The sequence below is a fragment of the Pan troglodytes genome, chromosome 6 (genome assembly GCF_028858775.2).
Source record: "Pan troglodytes isolate AG18354 chromosome 6, NHGRI_mPanTro3-v2.0_pri, whole genome shotgun sequence".
NCBI lineage: Eukaryota > Metazoa > Chordata > Mammalia > Primates > Hominidae > Pan > Pan troglodytes.
In genome coordinates, this window is record NC_072404.2 from 121,354,163 (window position 1) to 121,381,525 (window position 27,363).

The window sequence follows — 27,363 nt, forward strand, 5'->3', positions numbered from 1 at the left end:
CTGTTAGCTACAAGATCCCGATACCATGAGCCAGGGCCCTCCATGACTGTTCCCTGAGTGGTATAATCTCAGATGTGTGCAATGGTGACAGCAGTATAATCTCAGATGTGTGCAATGGTGACAGCAGTATAATCTCAGATGTGTACAATGGTGACAGCAATACCTATGTCAGAGGATTGTGCTGGGATTGAGGGGATCAGGCAGTCAAGGAGCTAGCATGATGCCTGCTGAGCAGGTGCTTGATAAATGAAGTGGGTACTTATTTTAGTCTATTCATTTGGGCTAGGCACCTTACCCTAGGCTATTATTGAGAAAAACATAGCAAGTTCTAACTTTGCTTGTTGCCTGGAGGGGCACGAGTCACTGGGGAGGGTTGGAGGGGGCAAGGGAAGAATATGGGTGAGAAGATGGGTGTCCCGTGAGACAGATTGCCAACTTTCCATTTCCTGTATGGCTGTCCTTGTCTTGCTAAACAGTGAGGGAACACTCTCATGAACAGCTCAGAGAGGTGTGCACTTGTGAGAAAAGAGAATGGGAGGGAATTATGCCCCAAATACCCAACCCATCAAAGCAATAGAGTATTTTGCTCATTTTGAAAAACTGTTTTTGAGAGCTTTGTCTCTAAATACTCCAACCATACTCTTTCACTCCTTGTTTTTACCATAAGAATGCTATAATATCAAAGTCAATTGTAATAGATTTTTAAAAATCTATTCATATTCGCATCACCCTAAACTTCAGCTGTTTTGATATTTCTGAGTCCTTGCACAGTCCTTGTCCATAAAACTTGATAATTCTGCGAGCGACAATAACTTATGCATTATGCATTTTAGCCTCTAAACTAAATAAGATGACTTTAGATTTTAAAAGCTTGTATCAGTGAATGTGCTTATATTTCAATTTTTTCCTCTTTTCCATTTACTCCTCTGCACTCACCCCACCCTGCACCAACTGAAATAAAACATCCTGGTTTGTTTGTTCCTAGAACATTTATACCTTTCAGCGGGACAGAACCTTCTACTGTCCCTACCCACTCCGTGCCTCCTACTTGTTCAGGGTTTTCTTCTCAGGGTCTGATGGTGGCCGAGATTGGGAAGCTGGCTGGGAAGGGGGACCTGTGTAAATCTTGGCTCTGTTATTTATTATTTGCTGTGTGGATTTCAGCTCAGTTTCCCCCTCTGTAAAATGACATTAATACCTGTCTGAGAGGAGTGTTTGAGGAGTAAGTGAAATACAGGATTTTACATTTTGCACTTATTTGTAACATTGGATAAATGATCATTGTATTCATTTCCTAGGGCTGCTATAACAAACTATCACAAATCGTTTGCCTTGAAAACAACAGAAATTTATTCTGTCACAGCTCAGAAGACCAAAAGTCTGCAATCAAGGTGTTGGCAGTGTTGGTTCCTGCTGGGGGCTCTGAGAAAATATCTGCTCCATGCCTACCTCCTAGCTTCTGCGTTTGCTTTCCATTCCCGGGCTTGTAGCTGCATCACTCGTCTCTGCCTCCATTATATCATGGCATTTTCCCCTCTGTGCGTGTCCTGTCTTCTTATGAGGACACTGGCCACTGGATTTAGGACCCACCCTCATGCAATATGTCTGCCTCTCAACTAATTACACCCATGAAGACTCTATTTCCAAATAAGATCATTCTTGGCTGGGCATGGTGGCTCACGCCTGTAATCCCAGTATTTTGGGAGGCTGAGGCAGGTGGATCACTTGAGGCCAGGAGTTCAAGACCAGCCTGGCCAACATGGTGAAACCTTGTCTCTACTAAAAATACAAAAATTAGCCAGGCATGATGGAGCACACCTGTAATCACAGCTGCTTGGGAGGCTGAGGCATGAGAATCGCTTGAACCCAGGGGGCAGAGGTTGCAGTGAGCCAAGATCTCGCCAGCCTGGGTGACAGAGCAAGACTGTCTCAAAAAAACAAAAACAAATAAGGTCATTCTGCAGTTCTGGGTGGACATGAATCTTTTGGGGACACTGTTCAACCCACAACAGTAATTGTCATTATGGAAGGCTGAGAGAATACAGCTTGTTCCTTTTCTCTGCACTGGCAAAGTCTTGTAGTGTTGTGCACCTTAGAATGGTCCCAAGGCTTTCCTGGAAGAAATGTGCTTTCTCTTAAATTGTAAAATTCCCTGCCTGTAAGGCAGCCCAAGGCAATTCACATGCCATCCTTGAGCCTCTTGTTTCTTCCTCTGTGGAATGGTTGTTAATCTACCAACCAAGAGGTACTGCCTGGCCCTCTGCATGATGCCTACAGAGTCCAATAATAACCAAAAATGGTCCTTGAGATTACTAATGGACGTGGAGAGATTTACCATGATTTTGGTGTTCTCCAGTCATGCACACTCAATTCTCAGATGACCTCTAGATTGCTGATGCAGAGAAGGAAAACAAACTCTTGTAAGCTACAGGGCCCTGGCAAGAGAGAAGATGACATTATGAGGCAAGTTTCTTTTGGCGGATGTCTGTCTCCTAAGGTGTCACAGTTCTCTTTCCCTGCTCTTCCCAAAGGCTGGGAGAAAAGAGAAGGGAAGCAGGGAGACAAGAGAAAAGCAGCAGCTTTATTTACTGAGTGACAGAAGCAGATTTCTTGGTTGTTAGGTGGTGGTTGTTTTCTTGGCTCCCAGAAGATCTCACATACACATTGCCAGCACTTGGCAACAGCGTTTGTTCTCGGGGAGTGACCAGCTCCCATCGTCACCCTGAGCTATGAATTGAAGCCACAAACCAAGCTGTTAAGTTCCTGTTCCCAGCAAAAGGCTTTGTGTTCATGTCATCCTGCACCCTTTTTATTCCACAGGGGGAGAAACACTACACCTAATCCTCTTACCTGCTACAGGCAATGTGGCAGAGAATTCTCCACCTGGGACTTCAGTGCACAAGTTTTCTGTGAAGTTATCAGCATCACTGTCACCTGTGATCCCAGGATTTCCCCAGATAATCAACTCAAATCCCCTCACTGAAGCTTTTAGGGTGAATTGGCTGTCAGGCACCTACTTTGAGGTAAGTAACAACTTACCAACATGGGTGTTGCCTGCAAAGAGGTGATCCTGAAAATGAGGGTGGATGGGATGCCAGATCGGTGATTAATTCCTCCATCTGGTTTAATCTTCCCTCTTGTAAGGTCCGGGAGTCCTGTCTGAGGCATCCCAGGGCCTTCTGTGCTAAGATGCTCATGTAGCCTTTGGACCTTCTCCACTCCATACAGTTTACATAAGCATTATACTCAATGTGTTGCAAATAGAGGGCTGCTTCTTATGGCCTCCACCCCTCACATGACATCAGGTGTTAGGTGTGCCTACAGTATCTAAATTCTTTGGGTGGAGTAGTTTGGATATTGATCTCCCTAAAAGCCATGCCCTGATGAACTTGTGTCTAGTGATTCTGCTTTCCTATGAGTCTGATTTTTTCAGAAGATAATCTAAGAGGAGACTTATTTAATTAAAAAGCCATACACCCTTTAACAAAAATATAAGTCTAAATGTCCAGCCCTACCATGTGAATGTTTCCTCTTGGATAATTCAGAGCCAACCATTGACATTCAAGAGGCATGCCTCTGCTGCTCTGTTTTCTAGTTTGTCATTTGAATCTTTTCCAAAGCTGTCAATTCCCTAAAGTGGGGACAAGCCTGCTTCTTGCATGCTTTCCACTGGTAACCGCAGAGGCCTTCTAAGGTGTCTTTAGGGTCCCATGTCTGGATCTGCCTATGTTTCAGTATTCCCTGCCCCTACCTCCTTCCTCAACTGGCCTGGGAACTTCCTGCTGTTATCATCAGCTCTGCCATTGGTCCAACCTGCCATTCCTCTGGGTCCTGAGTCAGGGTTGCTTCCCTGAGGTTCCCATTAGGTGTTCTTAAACTCAGCTTATCATTAGTCACTAGGAGAGCTTTGAAAAAAGCATGCATATTGGGGCCCTGTAGCAGACCTGCGGAACCCATGACTGGAGGCCAGAGCCCAGATTTCCGGTATTCTCATCACCCTGGGGGAGCCCTCGGGGAGGTAAGGAGCACACATTCAGTCAGTCTACATTGCAGCATGCGGTTTACATTCCTGGGTCCCAGATGCTGGTTCTGTGACTGAACTGCCCTGTCCACTGACTCCCTAGACATTCAGCTTGTCTTTAACAGCTGCTGCTGCTCCTTGGTTCCTGTAAGCCTTGTCAATTGCTTACCCTTATAGAGCGCGTTGTGTACACTGGGTACTGTTGACAGTGCTTTGCGTGTGTTTGCTTTTCTAGTCTCAAAACATAAGGATTGTATCCATCTTATTACCTCCTTTTCACAGATGGGGAAAATGAAGCACAGAGAGATTAGGTAATTTGCCCTGGGTTGTACAGCTAGTAGGTAACTAAGCTGAGAACGGAAGCCAGGCAGTCTGGCTCCAGTGCTCTCATTTTAAAAAACAGCTTTATTGAGTATAATTCACAGAGCATATACTCCAGCCATTTAAACTGTACAATTCAGTAGTTTTTAGTATATTCACAGTCATGCAAGCATCACCACAATCTAATTTTAGATTATTTTCATCACCCCAAAACAAAACCCTGTACCCATTAGCAGTCACTCAGCTATTCCCTTATCCCTCCAATCCCTGGCAACCACTAATCTACTTTGTCTTTATGGATTTTCCTATTCTGGACATTTCCTATGAATGGAATCATTATAGTATGTGGTCTTTAATGACTGACTTCTTTCCCTTAGCATAAGGTTCCAAGGGTCACCCATGTTGTAGCCTGGATCAGTACTTCATTGCTTTTTATGGCTGAATTATATTATGTTCCATATTTTGTTTTTTCATTCATCAATTGACAGACATTTGGGTTGTCTCCACGTGGGAGTTCTCATCCTTAGCATTTATGGTCTACAGCATTTAGTGATGAAGATGACCATGTTCCTTTGAATTTGCATAGAGGCTCCAAGGCACATTCACATACCTGATCTCTTTTTTTTTTTTTTTTTTTGAGATGGGGTCTCACTATGCTGCCCAGGCTGCACTTGCATTCCTGGGCTCAAGTGATCCTCTCGCCTCAGCCTCCCCGTAGCTGAGACTACAGGCACTGCACCACCACACGTGGTTTCATCTCTTGATTGTTACAACATTAATATCACTATTTAGAAATATTTTATTCCTGTTTTAGATATAACAGAGACCCAGCAAGTTTAAATGATTTATCTGAGATCACATAGCCATAAAAGGTGAAATAAGAACTTCATTCAGTCTCCTGATTTCCAGTTCCAGGCTTTCTGTCATATTGCCATGTATGTCTATCGCTGTTTGCGTGAGCTCTCAACCCTTTCTTCATGGGACCTGCTTTTCCCACATTCTATGGGATTCAAGCAGGGCTGTTAATCAAGGAAGAATTCCATCCTGTTCCTAACCTCTAGAAATGGCAGATTGCTTAGCACCTCAACTCATCTAGGCTCAAGTGTTTGGTGTATTGTCCTCATCCTGTGCCCTCCTTGCATCACATCCCGCAGCTGCATACAACCCTGTGTTGGTACTAAGATGGGCCACAGTTTCACAAGTCATGAAGCTGTTCTTAAGAAATGATTGCTTCTCCCCAGAAACTACCCAACGTCCTCTACCATCCCTCCAAGAAGATCCTACTCTCCAACCAAAATTGCTCACAAGAGTTACTCCTGCAGCCTTCCAGACATGAAAATCTCCGTGGCAGAATCTGGCCCCTCCTTGGATAGCCTTGACATTCTGGAGGATGGCGAGTCTGGGTCACCATTTCTTGTGACTCATTTGTACTTTCTGGGGGTAAACTCCAAATCATGCAAGAGGCCAAGCCTCCCTGCTTTGGGACACAGCTATTGAGACTTCTGGTGGTGCAGGGGGTGGTGAGGAGGAGTAATGATAATAATGAGGAGGAGGATGCTAACATTTCATTTACGGGGCATTTACCATATGCCAGGAATTTCCCTAAATATTTTGTGAATGCATTTATTTAATCCTCATAAGAATGCTATGAAGTGGTGTACTGTTATTTGCACACTGAAGGTGGGAAAACTGAGGCATAGAGAGGTTGAGCAACTTGCCCAAGTTCACATAACTAGGAGATGACAGGCTTGAGATTTGCAATCGGGTAGGCTGCCCCAAGAATTATTGTTCATAGCCCTCATGCTGCACTGGTTTGCTACTGCCCAGCAAGAGGGATGTCCTCATTCAGCCACTTGTAGCTAATCATAGGTCAAGGGTGTTTTCCTGGAGCAGCACCAGAAGCATACCTTAAGAGGCCAGGGAAGAGTGACTGCCAGCTGGCTGCGGAGAGAGGGGCTCTCTGAAGTCCTGTGGAGGCCAGCACCTGCCCCTCTTTCATTTGTCTATCTCTGAGCTTGACTCCCCTCTTTTCCCATCTACTGTCGTGAGCACTGTGGCCTACAAATGTGCTCGGCCTTATCCAGAACAACCTCAAATTTAACATGCCTAAAGTGAAACTTACTGTCTTTCACTAAAACTCTGTAGCAAGGTTGCCCACAACCAAATCAAGGCTCCACCACTCCCAGCTATGACCTTAGGAGAGCTCCTTCCCCTCCCTCTCCTAGTTAATCTCCTTAAATGTGAAATGGAGGAAGTTTTACCAACCTATGGTCATTGTGACAATCAAATGAAATACTCCACAGAATGACTTGGCAAGTCTGGCACATAAATGCTCAATAAATGCTGGTAACAACAACAACGAGAACAGTTTTTCCATTTGTGTTGAGAGCAACCCCATTCTTTTGGTTCCAAGATACAACATTTTTGGACCATTTTTTGACTGTTCTATTTCCTTCCTCTGGGGTGTGAGAGCTACTCCCCAAGGAGAAAAGGCTGGCAATAGGTAATACTGAGGTCAAGGATCTATCCAAGCTTGGCATGCAGGAGGAGGCTCCAGGCTTAGCAGGGAGCCAGGCTGTAAATCAGGAAGCCAGGGTGTAAATCATGAGAGGGGATCATCTCAACAGAAGTCCACCTGCTCTGGTGGACATATATTCCTTGAACAGTTTTTGACTACTTAATGATTAGAAAAGTCACCATTTGCAGAGTGTTTGCTCAGTGCCAGACAGTCTTCTAAGTACTTCCCATAGATTAGCTCATCGAATCCTCACGATAACCCAAAAAGTAGGTGTTATTATCCCCATTTTACAGATGGGAAAACTAAGGCACAGGAAGGTTAAGCAATGGGAAGGCTGGGCTTTCAAGCCAGTCAGTCTGGCTCAGCGTCTGTGTGTTTGACCCCTGCGCTGCCCCTCACTACCATGTGCCCAGCATAGAGACCAGTTCATCTACACTTACGTGGCTCCTAGGTTGCCTCTGTTCACTGGTAGACACAAGAATACCTCTTTTTCCACCCTCAACAATCCTCCATACCCTCTCCTTTCACCACAAGTACTGATTCACATCTGTGGCCCTGTTCTCTTAACCAACCTAGAACTTGCAATGTCCAACACAATACCTACCAACTCCTCCACGAAGCCTTCCCCAGCTAAACACAGCTCACAGTGAACTTTTCTCTCCTTCAGTTTCCATAGTAGCTTGACCTAGCTTTTTAATACCTTGTATCATTCTTCAGCTGTTTAACTAGGGCAATGATTGTTTCCCTAGTTACAATCACATGGAAACAAAATCAGGGAAAGGGTAGGTGATTTTCCCAAGGCCACCCAGAAGTTCAGTGGTGGAGATGGAGTTGGAGCAAAGTTCTGTCTTCACAGCAAGATGCTGAGTGTCTCATCACCTGGCCCTAGTCATATTAATAACCGAAAGGTTCTACTGACATAATCAAGGACATACATGGAATTTAGTCCTCAATGTCCCCAAGGGCTCCGGGCCTTCTGGGAGTTCAAGGCTCTAAGTTGGTGGGAGTCTGTGCCTATAGATACGAGCAATCACAGGCTGGTCTCCAGTTGGTTTCAGCAGGACCCTCCCAACACAGACCGCCAGAGTTCCTGCTGGCAATAGCTCTAGATTCCGGTGATGTCTCTCTGGCCCTGTTCCTCGCATCCCTCCCACATCTACAAAATACTGGTAGTGCAGACAACAAAAGCTCCTGACAATGGAAGAATGTGTGGAAAGGCACAAAGAAAGTGAACAGTCTGTTGATTAAGTAAATATCATTACTTACACAGATGTATCTTTCATCTCTTGTTTATTTTTGGATGTGGCTTTGGGAAAATTAGAATGAAGTGATGAGTCAAGATATAACTTAACGGCAATCCCAGGAAAGCTTAGTATTCTTTTTTTTTATTTTTTATTTATCATGTTTAATGATGAGGTTTGTTGCACAATGGACCTGCAGCAACCTTATGCGTAATATAAGATGTGCATGGTCTTAGACGCTTGAACATCAGCATATAGATGTGCATGTATACATGTTATGGTTCTATTTTTATTTTTTATTTATTTTTGTAATTATACTTTAAGTTTTAGGGTACATGTGCACAACGTGCAGGTTTGTTACATATGTATACAGGTGCCATGTTCTTAACAATGAGGAAATCCAACTATATTCAGGGTAGTTAAAGGATTTTTCTAGGAGCCTACCCCCAAGTAGTGGAGGGTTTTTTGTTTTTTAATTCTCAGGCTTTCCATCTCCAGTCAATTGCATCAGAAGGTCTCCTGACTATTTTTCTTTCCTAGGAAACGCAGCATCACATGCAGGAGTCCCTTTAGTGAAGTATCATAGGGCTTATGTTGGAAGGACTAAGGCAAAACAACTGGTTCCTCTGACAGTGAATGAATGCTGGTTTCCGGGATGCCAGATGCTTTCTTCCTAGGAATATCCCTTTGCAAAGTGCATGCATGCAAAACAGATCTTCTTTCACATGGTTACTAAGAATTTTGCATTTTGTTTTAGGTTGTCACCACTGGGATGGAACAACTAGATTTTGAAACAGGACCAAACATATTTGATTTGCAGATTTATGTGAAGGATGAGGTTGGTGTCACAGACCTGCAAGTCCTGACTGTCCAGGTAACAGATGTGAATGAGCCACCTCAGTTTCAAGGCAACTTGGCGGAAGGTAGGATACACCAGGATGTGCACTGCAGCCCAGACAGTGGCATCAGGGAGGGCCCTGGGGGACAGAGAGAAACAGAAAAAGTAAATAAACAAGCAGCTGTTTCCCTGGAAAAGGCAGCTGCTTAATGAGCAGGGAATAAATGAAATGTCCTCCAGCTCAACACTCCCAATAATAATGTCCAACAGTTTGCAAAGCCCTTCACAGGCAGGGTTTCTCCTGGTCCCCTCCCAGTCCCAGGGAGGAAACTGAAGCTCAGAGAGAGACCTCGAGTGGATCATTGTGGAGGAACCTGGCTGAGCTGCCCCTAGGTTCATCCCTGTGTACCCTGGTCATTGACTGGCTTGTTCATTCTCCCCATGGACTCTGACTCCTTGAGGGCAGCGTGTTTCTGCTACAATAGGGACAATGTAAGGGACCAGAGCATACAGTAACTAATGTCTTACAGGATCTCCCCCAAGCTCATGGCTTTGAGCATCATCCCTATTCTGACAACTTTCAAGTCTGTCATTTCAGTCCAGGTTCTGCCCTGAGCTGTGGCGGTCGTAACACAAACATCCACCTTTCTCACCCATCATCTCCACTTGGATGTTTGACAGGTCAAACTTAATGTGCTTCTGAACCAAACTCCTGACTTCCTCTCCACCCTCCACCCCCACCCAAATCTGCTTCTCCTACATCTTTCCCATTTTGGTTAGCAGTAACTCCATCCTTCCTGTTGCTTGGACCAAGCCTTGAATCATCCTTGACTCCTCTCTCTTTCACACTTGACATGAAATCCATTAGGAAATCTTGCCAGCTTCTAAATATACCCAGAACCTGGCCCCACCCTAGTGTCTGCATCACTACCACCATGGTCCAAGCCACTCATCCCATCTCACCTGGATTGTTGCAATGGCTGGCAGCTGGCCTCCCAGCCCCCCTGCAGTCTGTTTTCCATACCGCAGCCAGAGGGATCCTATTAAAACGTCAGTTAAATCAAGGCACTCCTCTGCTTAAAACCCTACAAGAAATTCCCGTCTCACTCAAAGGGAGTCTCCTTAAGAACCAATTAAAGGCCCGGCGCGGTGGCTCACGCCTGTAATCTCAGCACTTTGGGAGGCCGAGGCAGGTGGATCACGAGGTCAGGAGATTGAGACCATCCTGGCTAACATGATGAAACCCCATCTCTACTAAAAAATACAAAAAATTAGCTGGGTGTAGTGGCGGGTGCCTGTAGTCCCAGCTACTCAGGAGGCTGAGGCAGGAGAATGGCATGAACCCGGGAGGTGGAGCTTGCAGTGAGCTGAGATTGCTCCACTGCACTCCAGCCTGGGTGACAGAGCGAGACTCTGTCAAAAAAAAAAAAAAAAAAAAAAAAGAACCGATTAAATCTGGCAAGCTGCCTACATTCCTTACTCTCCTACCCCTCCTCCTTTTCCCTTCTCCCCCTCAGTCCCTGTGACCCAGCCTCTGGCCCCCTTACTGATCTGCAAATGCCTCAAACATGACCCTACCTCAGCATTTTGCATTTGCTGATTCCTCTGCCTCCCCTCCTATCTCCTGGCTCTTCCTCATTTCTTTAGGGCCAGGTGCAGTGGCTCATACCTGTAATCACAGCACTTTGGGAGGCTGAGGTGGGAGTATTGCTTAAGGTCAGGAGTTCAAGACCAGCCTGGGCAACAGGGCAAAACCCTATCTCTACAAAAAATACCAATATTAGCCAGATGTGATGGCAGGTACCTGTAGCTCCAGCTACTCAGGAGGCTGAGGTGGGAGGATCACTTGAACCTGGGAGGTCGAGGCTGCAGTGAGCTGTGTTTGTGCCACTGCACTCCAACCTGGGTTACAAAGCAAGACCCTATCTCAAAAAAAAAAAAAAAAAAATCTTGACAAGTGTCATGTCCTTCCCTGCTACAGTGAACCTTCCATAGCCACTTTATTAAAATTGTAACCCAACTCACACTTCCTTCCCCAATTTTTCTCATAATGTTTCTCACTAATATACACACATTTTACTCAATTATTTTGCTATCCATATCTTCCCATGGAAACGGAAGTTGCATGAGAGTAAGGTTCTGTTTTGTGAGCTGCTGTATTCCCAGTGTGTAGATCAGTGTTTGGACAGAGCGCTCAGTAGATATTTTTTTGAATGAAGCATGAGAGTGATAAAAAGTGAATGAAAGCTCAAGCTCAGATGTAAGGCATCTGGATTTGAATTTTGATTCTATCATTTACTAGCTAGGACAACTTCGTAACTTCCCTGAGTCTCAGTGTTCTCATTTGAAAAGCACTAATTACGCTAAAAGAATAAATACAATACCTGCTTTATATTAATAGAACTGTTATGAAGATGAAAATAGAAAATGTATATTAAGTCCTCAGCACAGTGCCCCCCAATAGAGTGAGTTACTTTTCATATTGTCCATCATCACTCGGAAGAAAAAAATGCCCGAGTGAGAGCTCTGTGGCCCCTTGGTCAGTGCTGGTACCGCCTGCTCCTCCCTCCTCCCCCATCACTGTGAAAAACTCTGAAACAGATGAAATCAGTTTTTGGTTCCTCCCTTGAGCCTCTGTAGCCCTCCCCTACTTATTCTATTTATCTCTGTTCCACTGTAAGATCCCTCATTTCAGCGGCTCATTTCTGCGGAGTTGCCAAGTGTCCTTCAAGGGGTAACTTAGCGCAGTTGAGGAGGGATTTGCACATTAAAGTGGATTCAGCACATGGGGATCCTCACACCGGAGGTTCCTCCCAGGGTTTACTTCCCAACTCTCTGCCCTATCACCTCCTTCTTCCCCCACCTCAAACAGCATCACCCTGGGGCACCTCTCAACAGAGGACATGAATGAAGACTTGGTACCAGCTTGGCCAACCCTAGCACTTTATGAATTACCCTAAATGGATCCATGCAGGAAAGTTGGCCAGTGGTCTTGCTCATGGATTTTTTTATTGCATTCTTGATCCCACGATGCCAACACCCTTGGTTCCCTTGGTTGTGTACAGCTGCCTTGATTTTGGAATTCCCCATTTTTGCTTTAATAAGATGTTTCTTATTCCACTTTGGACACTGGTCTAGGTCTATACCTCTACATAGTAGAAAGAGCAAACCCTGGATTCATTTACCAGGTTGAGGCCTTCGATCCAGAAGACACAAGCCGAAACATTCCCCTCAGTGTAAGTGTCCTTGTATGGAAGAGGCGGTGTTTGTCCGTGTTGGGTTAGACACAGGAGCCTGCTGTCCTGAGTCTTGGCGGGGTGAGTTTGGGCAGTGGCAGTCAGGGGAATGTGCGTCCACTTCCAAACACAGTGTATGCAGGATGGTTGGAATGAATAAAGGGGCTCTGGGGCCAGACACTCTGGAGTGGATTTGTGGCTCTGTGTGATCCAGGCCCATTTGTTACCTCTCTAAGTTTCTATTTCTTCATCTGTAAACAAAAAAGAGTACCAGCAGCTACTGCAGTAGAGAAGCTGTGAGTATTACATAGACAATGCATGTAAAACCACTTAGTGCAGTGCCGGGTGTATCAAAACTGCTCAATATTTTAAAAATCTAAGCTGATAAAAACCAGCTCTATTTTAAAAGCATAAAATGTACACCCCAAATCCAAGCATTTACCTACCTTTCCCAAGAGATGAAGCCAAGCTGCTTAGAGCCAAGTTTAAAAAATTAAAAAAGAGGCCAGATGCAGCAGCTCATGCCTGTAATCCCAAGATAGGAGGATGGCTTGAACCCAGGAATTTGAGACCAGCCTAGGCAACATAGTGAGACCTCATCTCTACAAAAAATAAAAAAATTAGCTGGGCATGATGGTGCGTGCTTGTAATTCCAGCTACTCGAGAGGCTGAGGTGGAAGGATCGCTTGAGCCTAGGAGTTTGAGACTACAGTGAGCTATGATCACGTCACTACACTCCAGCCTGGGCAATAGAGCAAGACCCTGTCTCAAAAAAAAAAAAAAAAAAAAAAAAAAAAATTAAAGAGTCCCCAGAATTCTAGGTTGTAGAGCAGGAGATTGGGTCCTGGGAATTGCCTCATGATTCAGTCTGAGACAGCGGATGTCTCTTCTCTCCCTTCTTAATCAGTTTTCTTAATGTAGCTACTAGTGGGGCAAGTATAACCACCAATCCTCAGGTGAAGCCTCTTAGTTGTTCCCTGGGAGTGGACGCCTCAGTTCCTGGCTCTGCCCACTAATGTGGCCCGTGCACACACTGCAGCTGAGCAGTCCAGGTTGGAGAGAAAAAAGAAAAAACAAAGCGAATCCCACCCGACTAACCTTGGAGCAGGAAACACTCCTGCAGACCCTGCCTTACAGAGAAGAGAATACTTGAAATATGACACTCGGGGAATTGGTAACACCAGGAGGCTGTTTCTACTGTTTGCTGCATGATTTGCAGCTTCAATTGGACTACTTTTTCTAACAGGAAGAAATGAGCCTCGGGAATACCAGGACGAATATATATAGTCTACAGACTCTGAAACAAAGCTGTTATAAAATTATTGGATACAACTTAAAGTAAGGGAATAGTCTGTTTTTATTAGAAGATGATCCTTCTGTGTAAAAAAAAAAATCACCCATTCATTCATTAACTCATTCATTCATGTTAATATTTGCATGAATAAATGAATATGCAAACATTTAATGGGTGTCTGTGTTAAGAGCAATACTAGGTGCTTGAAATGCATACTTCTTAATAACATACTTCTCATACTAGTTAGGAATGTGTTTGTCTGCAAATAACAAAACTTAACCATGGGAGTGTACATGGGAACATTTTTTCTTCTCTAATAAGTCTAGAGGCAGGCAGGCAGTTCAGCACTGGTGCATCTGCTACCATCAGGAGCCTGGGCTCTTCCTATGCTTCTATTTTTCTAACCAGAACTTGTTTGTTGGCACTGTCCTCTTTTTCTCACCTCATGATTGCCAGATGGCTGCTGCACCTCCAGGATTTACCTCTGAGTTCCATGCAAGAAAAAGAAAGAAGCAAGCAGGGAGGGATACAGGATAGAGCAGGCAGGCCCAGTCTGTCCCTTTTTTATCAGGAAAACAAAAACTCTCTTGGAAGCCCTACCCAGAGGACTTCTGCTATATCTCACTGGCCAGAACTGTGCCCTATGGCCACTTTTGCTTACTGATGACCAGGGATTCTTAATGGAGATAAGGTCAGAAACCCAAAGTATAGCACCTCACTTACATATTTAGTTCATTTCAACATTTACAAAGAACTCTCTATGTGCCAGGCATCCTATTAGATACTTTGGAAACAGAGATGAGTAGGACACATTGACCTCAGGAAGCGTAAACTGAATGGCAGACATTCATGCGTAGGGGAGAAGGAACAGCTTTTCCTCACTTGTCAAAAGGTTTACGGCTGACACTCCTGTAACAAAGAAGAGATTAACAAGAAGAGTAAAGTGTAACACATTTATTTAATCAAAGTTTTACATGACGTGGGAGGGCTTCAGAAATGAAGACCCAAAGACCCCCAGGGAAAACTGTATTTTTATGCTGAAGTTCAATGAAGAATGGGCAGTCGTGTAGAATCGTAACTGGACAAAAAGGGGTATGATATAAAGGTAATAAACTGGGGAAACTTAGCAAGGCCCTATTTGTTCAGATTCTTCTTGGTCTCTGGTTGTAGGGTCTGGAATCCTCTAGAATCAGGTTCTTATGACCTACTTTTAGGGGTGGTAGGTCAGAGAATTCCTTTATGATCATGCTTCAGGGGAGAAAGTCGGGAGAAAAAGTGGGCTTCTTGCTTCTGAGAAGGTTTTTTTCAATTGCCAAGATGTCATATTTTGGGGTATCGTGTTCTGATTTCTGACACATGCATACACTAATTATAATCCAATATGACAATTACTATAACGTTTGTATAAGAACCAGTGGGGGAAAAGTGGAAAGAATTTCAGTTGTGAAGACAAACATATATTTGTTTTTAAATCTCCACTTTAAATGTATCTCTCCAAATTATGCAGACAGAATAAGGTCATGGCCCCTTTAAAAACACCTCCTAGATCAGGTAGTTACCCTTTCAGAGGAAGGAAAGCTGCCCAGGTAGGAAACAACTGCAGCAGGTGTTGCTCCCTTCAGAAAAAAAAAATGTAGTGCCATCAAAAGCATTCCGAGAGCAGCTGCAGGGGCTTGTGGCTTCTGCAGTGAGTTGAGGAGTTGTTTGGGGAGGGGGTACTCAGAGTTGCAGCAGAAATTGTTAATGAAATATTTAACACCTGTGCTGGAACTAACAGCTGTACAGAAAGTCAACAGCCAGCCTGCAGGAGCGGTGGACATAATCTGGAAGAAAACTTTCTCAGATTAGGAAAAGGTAATAACAGTTTAGGACATAACATATTATGGCCTTTGTACTTAGACGTTTTATTCTGGGTGCTTGGGGGTGCTGAGTAGAAGCAAATGACAGTTAGCTTCATAAAAGTAGAAGGGAGGTGGGTTAATTTGCTACTGACCAACCTGTGCTTCTCAACCTTGGCTGTAAATTGAAACCACTGGGGGAGCTTTAAAGAACACGGATGTCTGTGTCCCACCTTGTGAAAGTCTGATGTGATTGGACTTGGATATGGCCTGGGCATTAGGACTGTAAAGCCCCCAGGGAATCTAATGTATGGCCAGGGGTGAGAACTGCTGGTTTGCAACATCATCTCCCAAAATTTCCAAGTCCCACTCCTGGAGTTTTCGAGTCTGAGTCTGCATTTCTGCATTGTCTGAGAACAATTTTGCATATTTGGCAAATATCTTAGGCAATTATTCTGGACGAAAAGGCTGGGAACACTGGTTTGTTTATTTTTGAGACAGGGTCTCACCTCTATCACCCAGGCTAGAGTACACTGGTGCAATCACAGCTCACTGCAGCCTCAACTTTCCTGGCTCAGGTGATCCTTCCACCTCAGCCTTCCAAGTAGCTGGGACTACAGGTGCCCACCATCACACCCAGCTAATTTTTGTATTTTTTTTTTTTTTTGAGACGGAGTCTCGCTCTGTCACCCAGGCTGGAGTGCAGTGGCGCGATCTCGGCTCACTGCAAGCTCCGCCTCCCGGGTTCACGCCATTCTCCTGCCTCAGCCTCCCGAGTAGCTGGGACTACAGGCGCCCGCTACCACGCCCGGCTAATTTTTTGTATTTTTAGTAGAGACGGGGTTTCACCGTGTTAGCCAGGATGGTCTCGATCTCCTGACCTCGTGATCCGCCCGCCTCGGCCTCCCAAAGTGCTGGGATTACATAATTTTTGTATTTTTTATAGATAGGGTTTCACTATGTTACCCAGGCTGGTCTCAAACTCTTGGGGTCAAGCCATCCACCTGCCTTGGCCTCCCAAAGTGCTAGGATTACAGACATGAGCCACCACACCCAGTGGAAACACCGGTTTATAAGTGTTTTGCAGGCTTTAGAAGTGTGTTCAGGCATTAGAACATACTTAGGCTGATTTTAAAAATGCAGATTCCTGGACATTGCATGAGAATGTTGAGTTTGAATACAAACCTCCCTGGTGATTCTGATGTACCATGTACTTCAAGAACCACTGGACTGAACAAACAAGGACAGAGTTTAACAAAACACTAAAGCACATGCCTGAAGTGACCTAGGCTTGGTTTGTGTCTGTCATCTTAACCTGGTGGGGTCCACGAGTCACCCTGCTGGTGGCAGCAACTAGAGAATGAATAATGGATTTTTAAAAATAGCTCTAGGATGCATTTTGAAACCTCAACCCCTTTAAAATGACAAATCTTACAACTCTTCTCCAGCTTAATAAAGTGAAACTGTATCACAGTTAATGAAAAACAGGTACTAATCTGGAAGCCACTTGTATTTGCTCCCTTCTTTTTAGTGAAACTTAAAAAGCATGTGCTGGTACATTGTTTGGACCAACACTGTTCAATATTGGACCGGCTCTGTCCAATAAAGCTATACTGTGAGCCAGAAATGAGTCCTGCACATGTAATTTTAAATGTTCTAGTAGCCACATTGAAAGTAAAACAAAATAAATGAAATTAATTTTAATAGCTTATTTAACTCAGTATACTCAAAATATTTCAGCATAGTCAACATAAAATGATTAATGAGATATTTTGCCTTCTTTTTCCATACTCAGTGTCCAAACTCAGTGTGCATTTTACACTTACAGATCATCTCCATGCAGACCAGCCACATTTCAATGCTCACAGTCACACGTACGTGAGGGTAGTGGCTACTGCATTGGCCAGGCACAGGCTTAGATCTAGCATTGGTTCCCCCTCCCTGGGCACCTTCTGTGTTGTGGTGGGCATGCAGGTAGAGCCGGGGCTTGGCTTGGAGGTATGCATTAATAGTGGGCTCAGAACATAGAGAAGGATGATCTGCATGTGAATAACTATATTTACTGGCATTTCTTCTTTGGGCACCCCCCCACCTCTTCTCCACTTTCTGAAGGAGGCTCTTTGAGACCACCCTCCTCCCATTCAACTCCCACACTCTCTGCTTCCCCCTCTGCTTGGAAATGGCCACCGTGACTGCAGAAGAGCCTCCTTGGAGACTCCCAGGATGTTAATCAATCTCTCAGCTGGAGGCAAAATGATCTAGTACAGCAATTTCTCCATTAAGGGGCTTTCTTTTGGCCTTTCCATTGAGGAAGGGCTTTTGCATAAAATGAAATGTGCTTTGTCTTCACCAAGGCAGACAAAGGATTAAATTAAAAGAGCAATAACCTAGCTACTACCTGGACTTTTGGGATCGCAGCAGAAGCCATCCTTCTCTTTCTGTCTTTATCTTGCTCATAGCTCTAAGAAGTGGCAGCCAGTTGTGAGTTTTGGTTTTCCTGTGTATAAAGTGGTCATCATATGCCAGACCTGGCCCTATCAAGGGTCCCAGCTGGATGGGATCTTTCAGGTCCATTGAGCAGTCCTTGATTTGTGGATGAGGGAGGGAACTGAGGGGTCAGGTAACTCCAGTGAGAACCCAGGTCTCCTGACCCACCTCCCTTCTACTCTGTTCTGGCAAGTTCTGCCACTGGCTTCCTACCCCTTTCTTTTCTGAGTGACAGCATCCCTGTCCCCACCATACACCCCCACCTGCCCCAGTCATTCAGCTCCCCTGGTGTCTGCCTGCCAACTCAGGAGTCACCACCTGAAGTCTTAGCAAAAGGCATTCTTCATTCTACTCCAGGTTCTTGTTAAAAGGCTCATAAAAGGAAAAAGCAAAGGTACTGGACAATTCCCACTCCAAATATGTGGTCACTGCTGGCTGTTTGCATGTGGGGTGGGACACTCTCAAATAGATGGGGATCATTGTTATTAAGATTAGCAAAGCCTGAATCTTGCAGCACAGAACCCAGGCCAATTATGGAAAAAGAATGACAGAATGTGAGGGCATAGGATCTGCAGCTTTATCGGTGAAGGATTACATTAATAATAGCATTTTGCATTTGTCATCGTGTCTCTTCTTAAAAACATTCAAGTACTTGCCTGTAACCCACTTAGCTCATCCTCAGAACAATGAACCACGAGCAGGAGCCACGTTAAGGACTTGCAGTGGGTAGTTTTTTAACGATAGTTTTTTTTCTTCTAGGCACTCTTCCTCCTTCCTCCTCCACGTCCCACCTCTGAGCTGAGACGAGGGTGGAATAGGGGAAAACAAAGAGAGGAATTGAGGCTTTTACAAAATATTCAGCTTCCATTGAAAAATATAGGAATGTGGCAACATATTTGTAATTTGCCACAGTCCTGAGTGCCCTGGCCCTCTGGGGTGGGTTTGGGGCCATGTACTCAGTGGCTTGTGGAGCCATTGACACTCCCTGGATGTGGGCAGAATAAGGGTCTTTCCTTCTGGAAACTCAGCCTGCGGTGGCCTGGTAGTTGACTGCTCTATTCTATGAAAGACAAGAAGCTGAATTCTTGTTGTTTGTTTCTACTGCAGGCCTGAAAGAAACTGATAGCTGCAAAGTGGCACAGGTTGAATCATTGGTCGGTGACTCCTACTGCAGTGGGGAAGCAAGCCTGGGGGTGGCGTTCCCCTCGTACCCCAGGGAGCCTGACATTTCTGGAAACTGGGCCAGCTCCCTCTCACCTTCCTTTCTCCCTACACCAAGGCGCAATCAAGGGTGAATGGGGCAGGAAGGATGGGCTTCTTGTCTTCCAAACTAAAGCTTTTGTGTCTGAGAGCAAACCTAGCTGCAAAGGGGCTGCAAATAGAGAAACCTGGGGTGGTGGTAAAGAAATATTCCCAGCAGGAAAACCAGAGAGCTTGTCTGACAAGCATTTGTTAACTGAATTGATCTGATTACTCAGGACTTTTCTTAGCCAGGACTGGGGGCAGAGAGGGGCTGCAGTTGCTTTTCATTCTATTTAATTTCTGTTTTCCAAGAATGAATATCAAGGGAGCAGCTTTGATTAAACAAGCCTTTAAAAAGGGGGAGAAAATGCCAGGTTTTACAGAGAGCCTTGCTGAGTCGCTGGCAAATGGCCACATGACACAATATTTTTAGTCTTTGGATATTATCTCCTTTCTAAGTACAAAACTGCTATTCCCATTAACACAGCTCTTAGGTTCAGAGAAAAAAGAAATTAGCCTGGTGTTAAAAAGAAAAAAAAAAAATCAAGATTCCAGGAAATCATCCTCTTAATAGAAATTAAAAAGAAAATTCTCATGTGCCTAGTTCTACAGTTCTCCACATCCTTTTTATCTGCTGCTGTTTTTCTTTTTTCCTTTCTTTCCTTTCTGCATAAGTTGTTGAGACTGTGGGCCCAACTGGAGAAGATTTTAAAGCCAAGTCTAGCATTATTACATTCAAATATTTTTAAAAAATGTTTTACAGAATGGTTTTTTGTTGTTGCTTTTTTGTTTTAAGATTCTCTAAGGTGGGAATGTTGCTCTTACTAAGATGGGAAATGAACAAAAAGAAAACCCCAATATTTAACATCGAACAAATATTTATTGAGCATCTATTATGTGCTAGTCACTGAGGATATAGCAGTGAATAAAATGAAGCCCTTTCCCTCATGGATCCCTTCTAATGGGACAGCAGTAGTTAACATTTATTGAGGGCTTGCCATGTACCAGACATTGTTCTAGCACTTTATATGATAACCCGTGGGGCATGCCCTAGTATTATTACTCTTTGCAGGCACTCACATGGCTACAAAGTGATGAACCAGGGTTCACATCCAGGTATTCTGGCTCCAGAGTCACCAAACTTAATTTATTACCCTAATTTGTGACTCTTGTATTCCAGATGAGTCTAAGAGTCCTTCTTCTCAGTTCCCATCATATCCTGTATGTATCCCCTTTGGAGCACCTCCCCAGACCTTTGTTCCCTCGGTTGACCATAAGATTTTGGAGTGTAGGGCCTGTCTGCATTCTCTGTAACCCAAGACCTTACAGTGCTTGGGACCAACCAGAATTGGAGATCCAGCTCCTAGAGCATTTCAAAACACATGTGGAAGGACGCCCTGATTCAGGTACATACAGTAAATCTCCTCCCCAACCCATGAGTCTCTAAAACCCTGTCATTCTATCATATGTAGCTTAAGGTGCTGATTTATGGATATGCGAGGATTCTCTGCAGGGAAGGCTCTGCTCAAAGACAGAGGACTGCTCTGTGTGTGGGCAACTTCAGGCCTAGGCAATTGCTGTCAGGCCGTGAGCTGGAGTGTTAATGGGGGGCTTGGGATTTAAACCCCACACCTGGGAGTACTGCCAAGGTGCTTGCACAATCTGTGGGGCTGGGAGAAGGGTGCTCTGTGGCATCACCCAAATATTTCCCCTTAAAAATGAGCAGAAAACACCTAAATGATCAGCAAGAAAGATTTAGTAAAATAAACCCCTGTGGTAGGATGCTGTGCCATCGTTAACTAACCAGGCTATAAAATAAGACTTAAGAATAGGGGTAAATGCTCAAGATATAAACACAATGAACAGATATTATAATTTTGATGATAACATCATCGCTATTTTTGGAGGGTATACGTTTGCACAGAAAAGAACAGAAGGCTAATCACCAAAATGAGATTTAATAGGTGGCATATTTCATTTCTTTTTTATACTTTTCTGTCTTCCTCAGTTTTGTATAAAATATGTTCATTACAACTAGAAAAACATTATTAAATAATAAACAAAAGGAAACTTTAAAAATGGCTTAAAAACGTTATATTGGCCTCAAAGGAGACCTTTAATCTATTTTCTGTGCACACTCTCTTCTTGTACTGGGAGCTCAGCAGCGATCATAACACAGCAAATCGCTGGGTTGGAAACCTTGGCAGGTGTTTCCTTTGATTCTAGACTTCAGGGGCTGTGGCTGTGGTTGCAAAACCTCCACTGATGATCTGATCCAGAGATCTAAGGCCTTGAGGATAGAACATCCCTCATCCTAGCAGGAAATAATGAAACCTTCTAACCTTAAAGCCCTTTGGAAGAAATGAATATAAACATGTAAGTCTCTAGCATTGCTGCGATCCTTCATATTTTACGGCATGCATTCTCATTTAATCCTCAATAATATGAAGGAGCAATTGGTCACATCAGCCCTAAGTTATAGGCAAGAAAGGCACTTGTCCCAGATCTTGTGGTGAGGACCAGAGCTTAAGCTAGACGCAGTGGCTCATGCCTGTAATCCCAGCACTCAGGGAGGCAGAGGCAGGTAGATCACTTGAACTCAGGAGTTCAAGCCCAGCCTGGGCAACATGGTGAAACCCTGTCTCTACAAAAAAAATACAAAAAAAATTAGCCAGGTGTGGTGGCACACACCTGTAGTCCCAGCTACTCGTGAGGATGAGATGCGAGTATCACTTGAGCCCGGGAGGCGGAGGCTGCAGTGAGCCATGATAGCACCACTGCACTGCAGCCTGGGTGACAGAGCCAGACTCTGTCTCACAAAAAAAAAAAAAAAAAAAAAAAGAAGAAGAACTTGGACCTTGAACCCAGCTCTTCTGATCCAGGCTCTTCCCCTGTTTTCTTGACTCCATTGTGGAAGAAACAGAGCAATCCTGATGAGCTGCCATGGGTGGCACGGGCATGGTCTTCCTATGGGCTCACCCTCAGTGGGCTGTACACATAAACCTGTCTCTTCCTATCAGATCAAGGAGATCTGGGCAGGGTGTCATCAAGAGAGCTGGGCTGGAAGCCTAGGATGACAAAGACTCTCAACTACCCAAAGATGTAGGAAGGACTTTCCTTATGCCACGTGCCAGGGATTAGATTTAAAAACAGCTCTTCTAAATCCCTAAATTGGCTTCCAACCTGGACTGTAAGCCCTGTTATGTTTCATTCTCAGCTCACCCTTGTCCCTTGTTCCTTCAGGCATTTCAATAACTGATGCTCATGCATTTTACACCCTGCTATATTGTAAGTTGTTTTTAAGGGTAGTGACCAGATCCTACTCACTTTGGTATAGTCCTATTACCTAGTGGGTAGTAGCTGTATTAAATAGGTATAGTAGCTGTATTAAATAGGTAATAGGTATAGTCCTATTACCTAGTGGGTAGTAGCTGTATTAAATACACTGTATTTAAATACAGTGTTGGTTAAAGCCAACGCATAGAATCAAAGCCAGAAGTTGTCCAGGAGTGAGAACACAGTGATAGGGATAAGAAGATTGGACTCAGAAGCAGAGCCTGCCTTGACAGGGGCCTTTTATATGCTTTCTGTAGTTAGAACAAGATCCACTCACCAGCTTTTCAGGGTGTGGTCAACCAGGGCTCAGACCAACAGAGCCAGAAGTTTCTGTATTCAAGAGCGATTAAATTGGATAACTGCTCTTTGAACCGCATCCTGATGCATCGAGAACGTTCCATGGGCTAAGAACATAAAATAGGAAATGAGCACACACATCTTCTGGGGAAGGGTGGGCAGGTGGGATGATTTCATCAATTTTTTTCCCTTGTTTTTTAGTATTTCCTGATTTCTCCCCCAAAGAGCTTCAGAATGTCTGCTAATGGCACCCTCTTCTCCACAACAGAATTGGACTTTGAAGCAGGACACAGAAGGTAGTCTTGCTACTGACCTTGCATGAAGTACTGTTTATCTGAGGGTCAAGGAAAACATGAGGGATAGGTCACAGTGCAACCTGAGGGCAGCTGGGGGGAGCCCCTTGAGCAGTCTACAGCGTCATTGTAAGTTCAGATGGTAGTGAACCCCAGAGAGGGATGGGGAATAAGGCAGTTGTCTGGGAGGCCTCTTTTGGTCTCCAGAGAGCAAGAATGACAGTATGGGAGAGGGTGCCCAAGTACAAGAGTGTCATGAGCAGTGCAAGGTCAGACATAACCAGGTCCATGCACGTTTGTGTCTTTCCATAAGGTCAGGTTTTTACTGATGCTACTTCAATCCTAAAAGCCATGAGCTACATGGAATTCCCAAGGAGGCAACTCTCCTTAGACTTCTTGCTAACTCAGTAGTCAGAGCACATAGGCTCAAGCCACTCCACAGGTCAGTCAGTATTGTAAACCATACGTAGTATACTTCATCAGCACATAAATGTTATAAATTAAACATTCCACATCAAACAAAGTAACATTTAACATCATGAGAAAAGAGGTTAATAAACCAGACCAAGGACGGTGATGTGGACACGGAGAGTGTCTTGGCCACATCCAGATGGTCATCAATGTCTTGCAAGGAAGAGTCTTTGATTTGGGCAGATGCTGGGTGCTGATTACAAGTGACAGCAAGACGGGGTCTGTCAAGATGGCCTTGTCGAGCCAGTGAAGTCCTGCTCATTTTATGGCCCTTGAGTCCTCTGGCGAAGACTGGTAGTAAAGGATTATGCCCTTATCTGGTTGAGTGTTGTCTTTATTGATTAGGTGACCATCTGGACCCTGTTGGCTTGATGGCTTTTGAAATGTAAGATGGCATTTTTTTTCTAAGATGTAGTCACTAATGTCAAGGGTGATCTATACAAGATTTCTCAGACCCCATCTTGTTTGGGAAAGGCAGCCATCCAAGCAAAGGGGCTGATGAGGGGAAGTGGGTGACAACACATTGGCCTTGGGGTGAAGCAGGCGAGGCTCCTGGCTCTGCGTCGGGTGTGGGAACAAGAGCTAGCCATGTGAGCCATGGGGGCCTCACTCCCTCCAGTGGGAGTGATATGCACTTTCCAGAGATCTTGTGAAAAACACCGGGATAGATGTGCAGCATGGCGCTTGAGCAGATGCTGGCCTGGTGGGACAATGGTGGTGAATAGCCCCTGCAGAATGAGAAGCAGCCAGCGGGTTTGGAGACGGGGGGAGAAAGGTCACCCTGCAGGCCCTGAGACTGTGGGGGCATTACGGAGAGGGTCACCACCAAAGGGGCAGGGTCTGTTCTCACTCCTCCCACTCCATGATTTTCCCCATCCTATTTTGAAGTAGTGCCAGCAAAGCTTGATTGTCTCACGTGGAATGTTTCCCTGGCAGTTTCCATCTCATCGTGGAGGTGAGGGACAGTGGAGGCCTCAAAGCCTCCACAGAGCTCCAGGTGAACATCGTGAACCTCAACGACGAAGTCCCTCGCTTTACCAGGTAGGCCTGAGGGCATGCAGGACTCCCTGGGCCGCAGGTGCGTCCTTCTTGGGCGGCCTCGTCTCCTCCGGCACATTTAATACAAGGCAGAGGGATGCCCTTTGCTGTGGCCTGCAGGAAAGATTAGAGGCACGTGCTCTTCAGAGTCTTTATCTGGGCCTCTGGACTGCTGTTTTCCACCTTTGCTGCCTCTGCCTCCTGTACCCCCACATTCACATGCACCATGGGATTTTGGATATGGTGGGGAGAAGGGGTGGACACATGCCCCGGGGTGTGGCCTGCACTGTGCACATGCAGAGGGTGCTTTTAAAATAAAGTGCTGTGCTTTAGTAACAGCAGAGTCCCAGAGCATGCATCATCACTCACGACTCCCTAACGCCCGCTCCTAGCATGTTATCCTCACACTGAGGAAAGGGCTATTTTCACGGTGCCTGCCTGTTACTGGCTGCTCTAAAGTTTCTTCCTGCCATGGTGGATCCAGAAAAGTGATCCGGCTATGTCTGGCAGCTCCTCTGTCCAGCAGAGGTGGGAAGGGTAAATGCGTCGGGTGGAGGGTAGTTTGTGGAAATGTGCCTGGCACTATCCCAGGCACAAAATGAAGATCTGAGCCTATTGTAGATGGGGATTTAGGAGGAAAAGATGGGATTCTGAGCTAGTAGATGGCACTGCAAACAGCCTGGCATACTGCTTACAGAGCCTCTGCCTGCCCCAGTCCCTGAGATGGGCATAGAAGTCAGCCACAAGGAAAGGCAAAATCACCTTTAACAGCATGAGTGGTTATGAATAGATTCAGCACAGGATACTCCACCAATAAAAGACCATTAGGCCTCAGAGCTGGGTAGAGGACTTGCAAAACGACTCCAAGATTGTGAGGTATTTGAGGCAACCTCACTCCCAGACTAACCTGGTGCCACTTGGCAAACACCACAATTGCACAACTTCTGGATGTTAACATAGTCTACAGTCCAGTTGCAGGTGTCAAAGAATGCGTCTGCTCCAGCCCTGCAGCCTGGGCTGCAGTTCCTTTTTCAATCCTTGACCCTCAATTTATCTGCTGCTATTAAATTGCTATGTAATGCTTTCCATCAGCACCTGATGCTGGGTTAGGTTCAGAAGGAGAGCTCAGTGCCTTTGGGCTGACAGGTGGCTCCTGGAGCAAAGTCTAGGCAGCTTATGAACAGTTATGACATCCCAGCCCAGACTCAGGCTCAGGTATGGGCCCACACAGCTCTGCAGATTCTTCAAGGACCCCCAGAGGAAGGTGGTGGCTGCAGGGCTGGAGCAGACGCATTCTTTGACACCTTCCCCACAAGTCCCATCTGGGAGGAGGGGAGGAAGGTTAATGGGGTTGCAAAGGGGAAAATAATAAGTCCTTCCCAGGGGCGGAGCTTGTAAACCATCTGGTTTGGACCACATCTTCCAAAATACAGAAACTGACTTTAGCAGAGAGAGAACATGACCCTTGCTGGCTTGGGGTGCACCCAGAGGTCAGCCTGGAACTCTCCGGTTCTCATTTTAGGTTTGAAAGAGGAACATATTGGGCTCCATCCCCAAGCAGATAGCATGATCTGTGTGACAGTCTTTTTTTTTTTTTTAAGTCAGTCGACTTTATTTCAAACAGCATTCCTTGGATGAAGGTGAGGATGGGTCTGCTGGAGCCTCACTCCAAAAGAAGGAGTGGGGGCAGGGTGGCTGCCCAGGCTTGGCTCAGGCAGTCAATGAGGGTCAACCTCATCCCTCAGCCATCAAAATTTGAAAGGATTTGCTTGGTTTCAAACTACGTGCTGACTTTGAGGGCTTTCATGGTTCCCTTGAGCTTCTCAGCCTCCTTTTCCTGTAAATCAGTGCTAGCACTAACGATAACTTCTTTAATTCAGGATTAACAAAATTAAATCTTCAAACAGACTCAAGTGTACTGAGTTTGAGCGTGAAATACAAATGTAAAATGTACAGACAGCCTTTCTATCTTTACTATTTGTTAAACGCATGCAATTAACACAACCAAAGCAAGTCCTATGTCTGTTCTTGAAAATGTCTCCCCATTTTACCCCTGGTGGTGACAAATGTCAGAAAGCTTTATAGACTCAGGATGCATGCTCCAGGAGTCTGCCATTATTGAAATTGAACATTTTATTATAAAAGCACCTGACACACCGGATGCAGTGGCTCACGCCTGTAATCCCAGCACTTTGGGAGGCTGAGGCGGGTGGATCACCTGAGGTCAGGAGTTCGAGACCAGCCTGACCAACATGGTGAAACCCTGTCTCTACTAAAAATACCAAAGTAGCCAGGCATGGTGGTGGGCACCTGTAATCCCAGCTACTCAGGAGGCTGAGACAGGAGAATCACTTGAACCCAGGAGGCAGAGGTTGCAGTGAGCTGAGATCATGCCATTGCACTCCAACCTGGGCAACAAGACCAGAACTCCATCTCAAACAAACAAAAAAGAAAAAAAAAAAAGCACCTGACATATTTACTGTTTCCCTGTGCACAGAGCTTGCTGTGTGTGCAGAGCACTTTATTTTAGAGTTGGGTAGGTAGGTCTTTCTCCCCTCCTGCCCATTTCTTTTGTATTTACTCAGTCCTTTTCCATCTGGTGCTTGGCAGTGTCATGCACACCTTGGGCACTTACTGAATACTCATTCATAGTGGTGAAGCCATCCATGGCTTCCCAGCATTCACACCCTTCCCTGTGAGTGTGGCCACTGGCCCAAGCTCTGGGGGTCAGGTGTTACGGGGAAGAAGGATGTGGGAATACAAGTGGTAGCAGAGCTTTACTGTGTCAGGGTAGCTGCATGGCACCTGGCTTCGCTGTGCTTTGAATAGCTCTTAACTGTGGTCTACGTTGAATGATATTTTATACATACCTGTATCTTGGATTCAAAAATC

The 27,363-nt window shown here is 45.1% G+C and overlaps 1 protein-coding gene across 7 annotated transcripts in view; it reads left to right on the forward strand.

The window, feature by feature from the left end:
• CDHR3 (cadherin related family member 3) overlaps positions 1 to 27,363 on the forward strand; it is a 72,943-nt gene that overhangs the window by 11,776 nt on the left and 33,804 nt on the right. For 5 of the 7 annotated variants that reach the window (XR_010158930.1, XM_063815524.1, XM_016958004.4 and 2 more), the window contains exons 2-6: positions 2,821 to 3,023; positions 8,859 to 9,024; positions 12,078 to 12,175; positions 22,871 to 22,965; positions 24,370 to 24,474. Coding sequence is in view for 6 of the 7 variants with exons in the window: in XM_063815524.1 (XP_063671594.1) it covers positions 2,821 to 3,023; positions 8,859 to 9,024; positions 12,078 to 12,175; positions 22,871 to 22,965; positions 24,370 to 24,474 (667 nt within the window). In the remaining variant the exon portion in view is untranslated. Of the gene's footprint in view, positions 1 to 2,820; positions 3,024 to 8,858; positions 9,025 to 12,077; positions 12,176 to 22,870; positions 22,966 to 24,369; positions 24,475 to 27,363 lie in introns of those variants that run through there. The other 2 variants (XM_009453935.5, XM_054656230.2) reach the window with 2 other exon arrangements.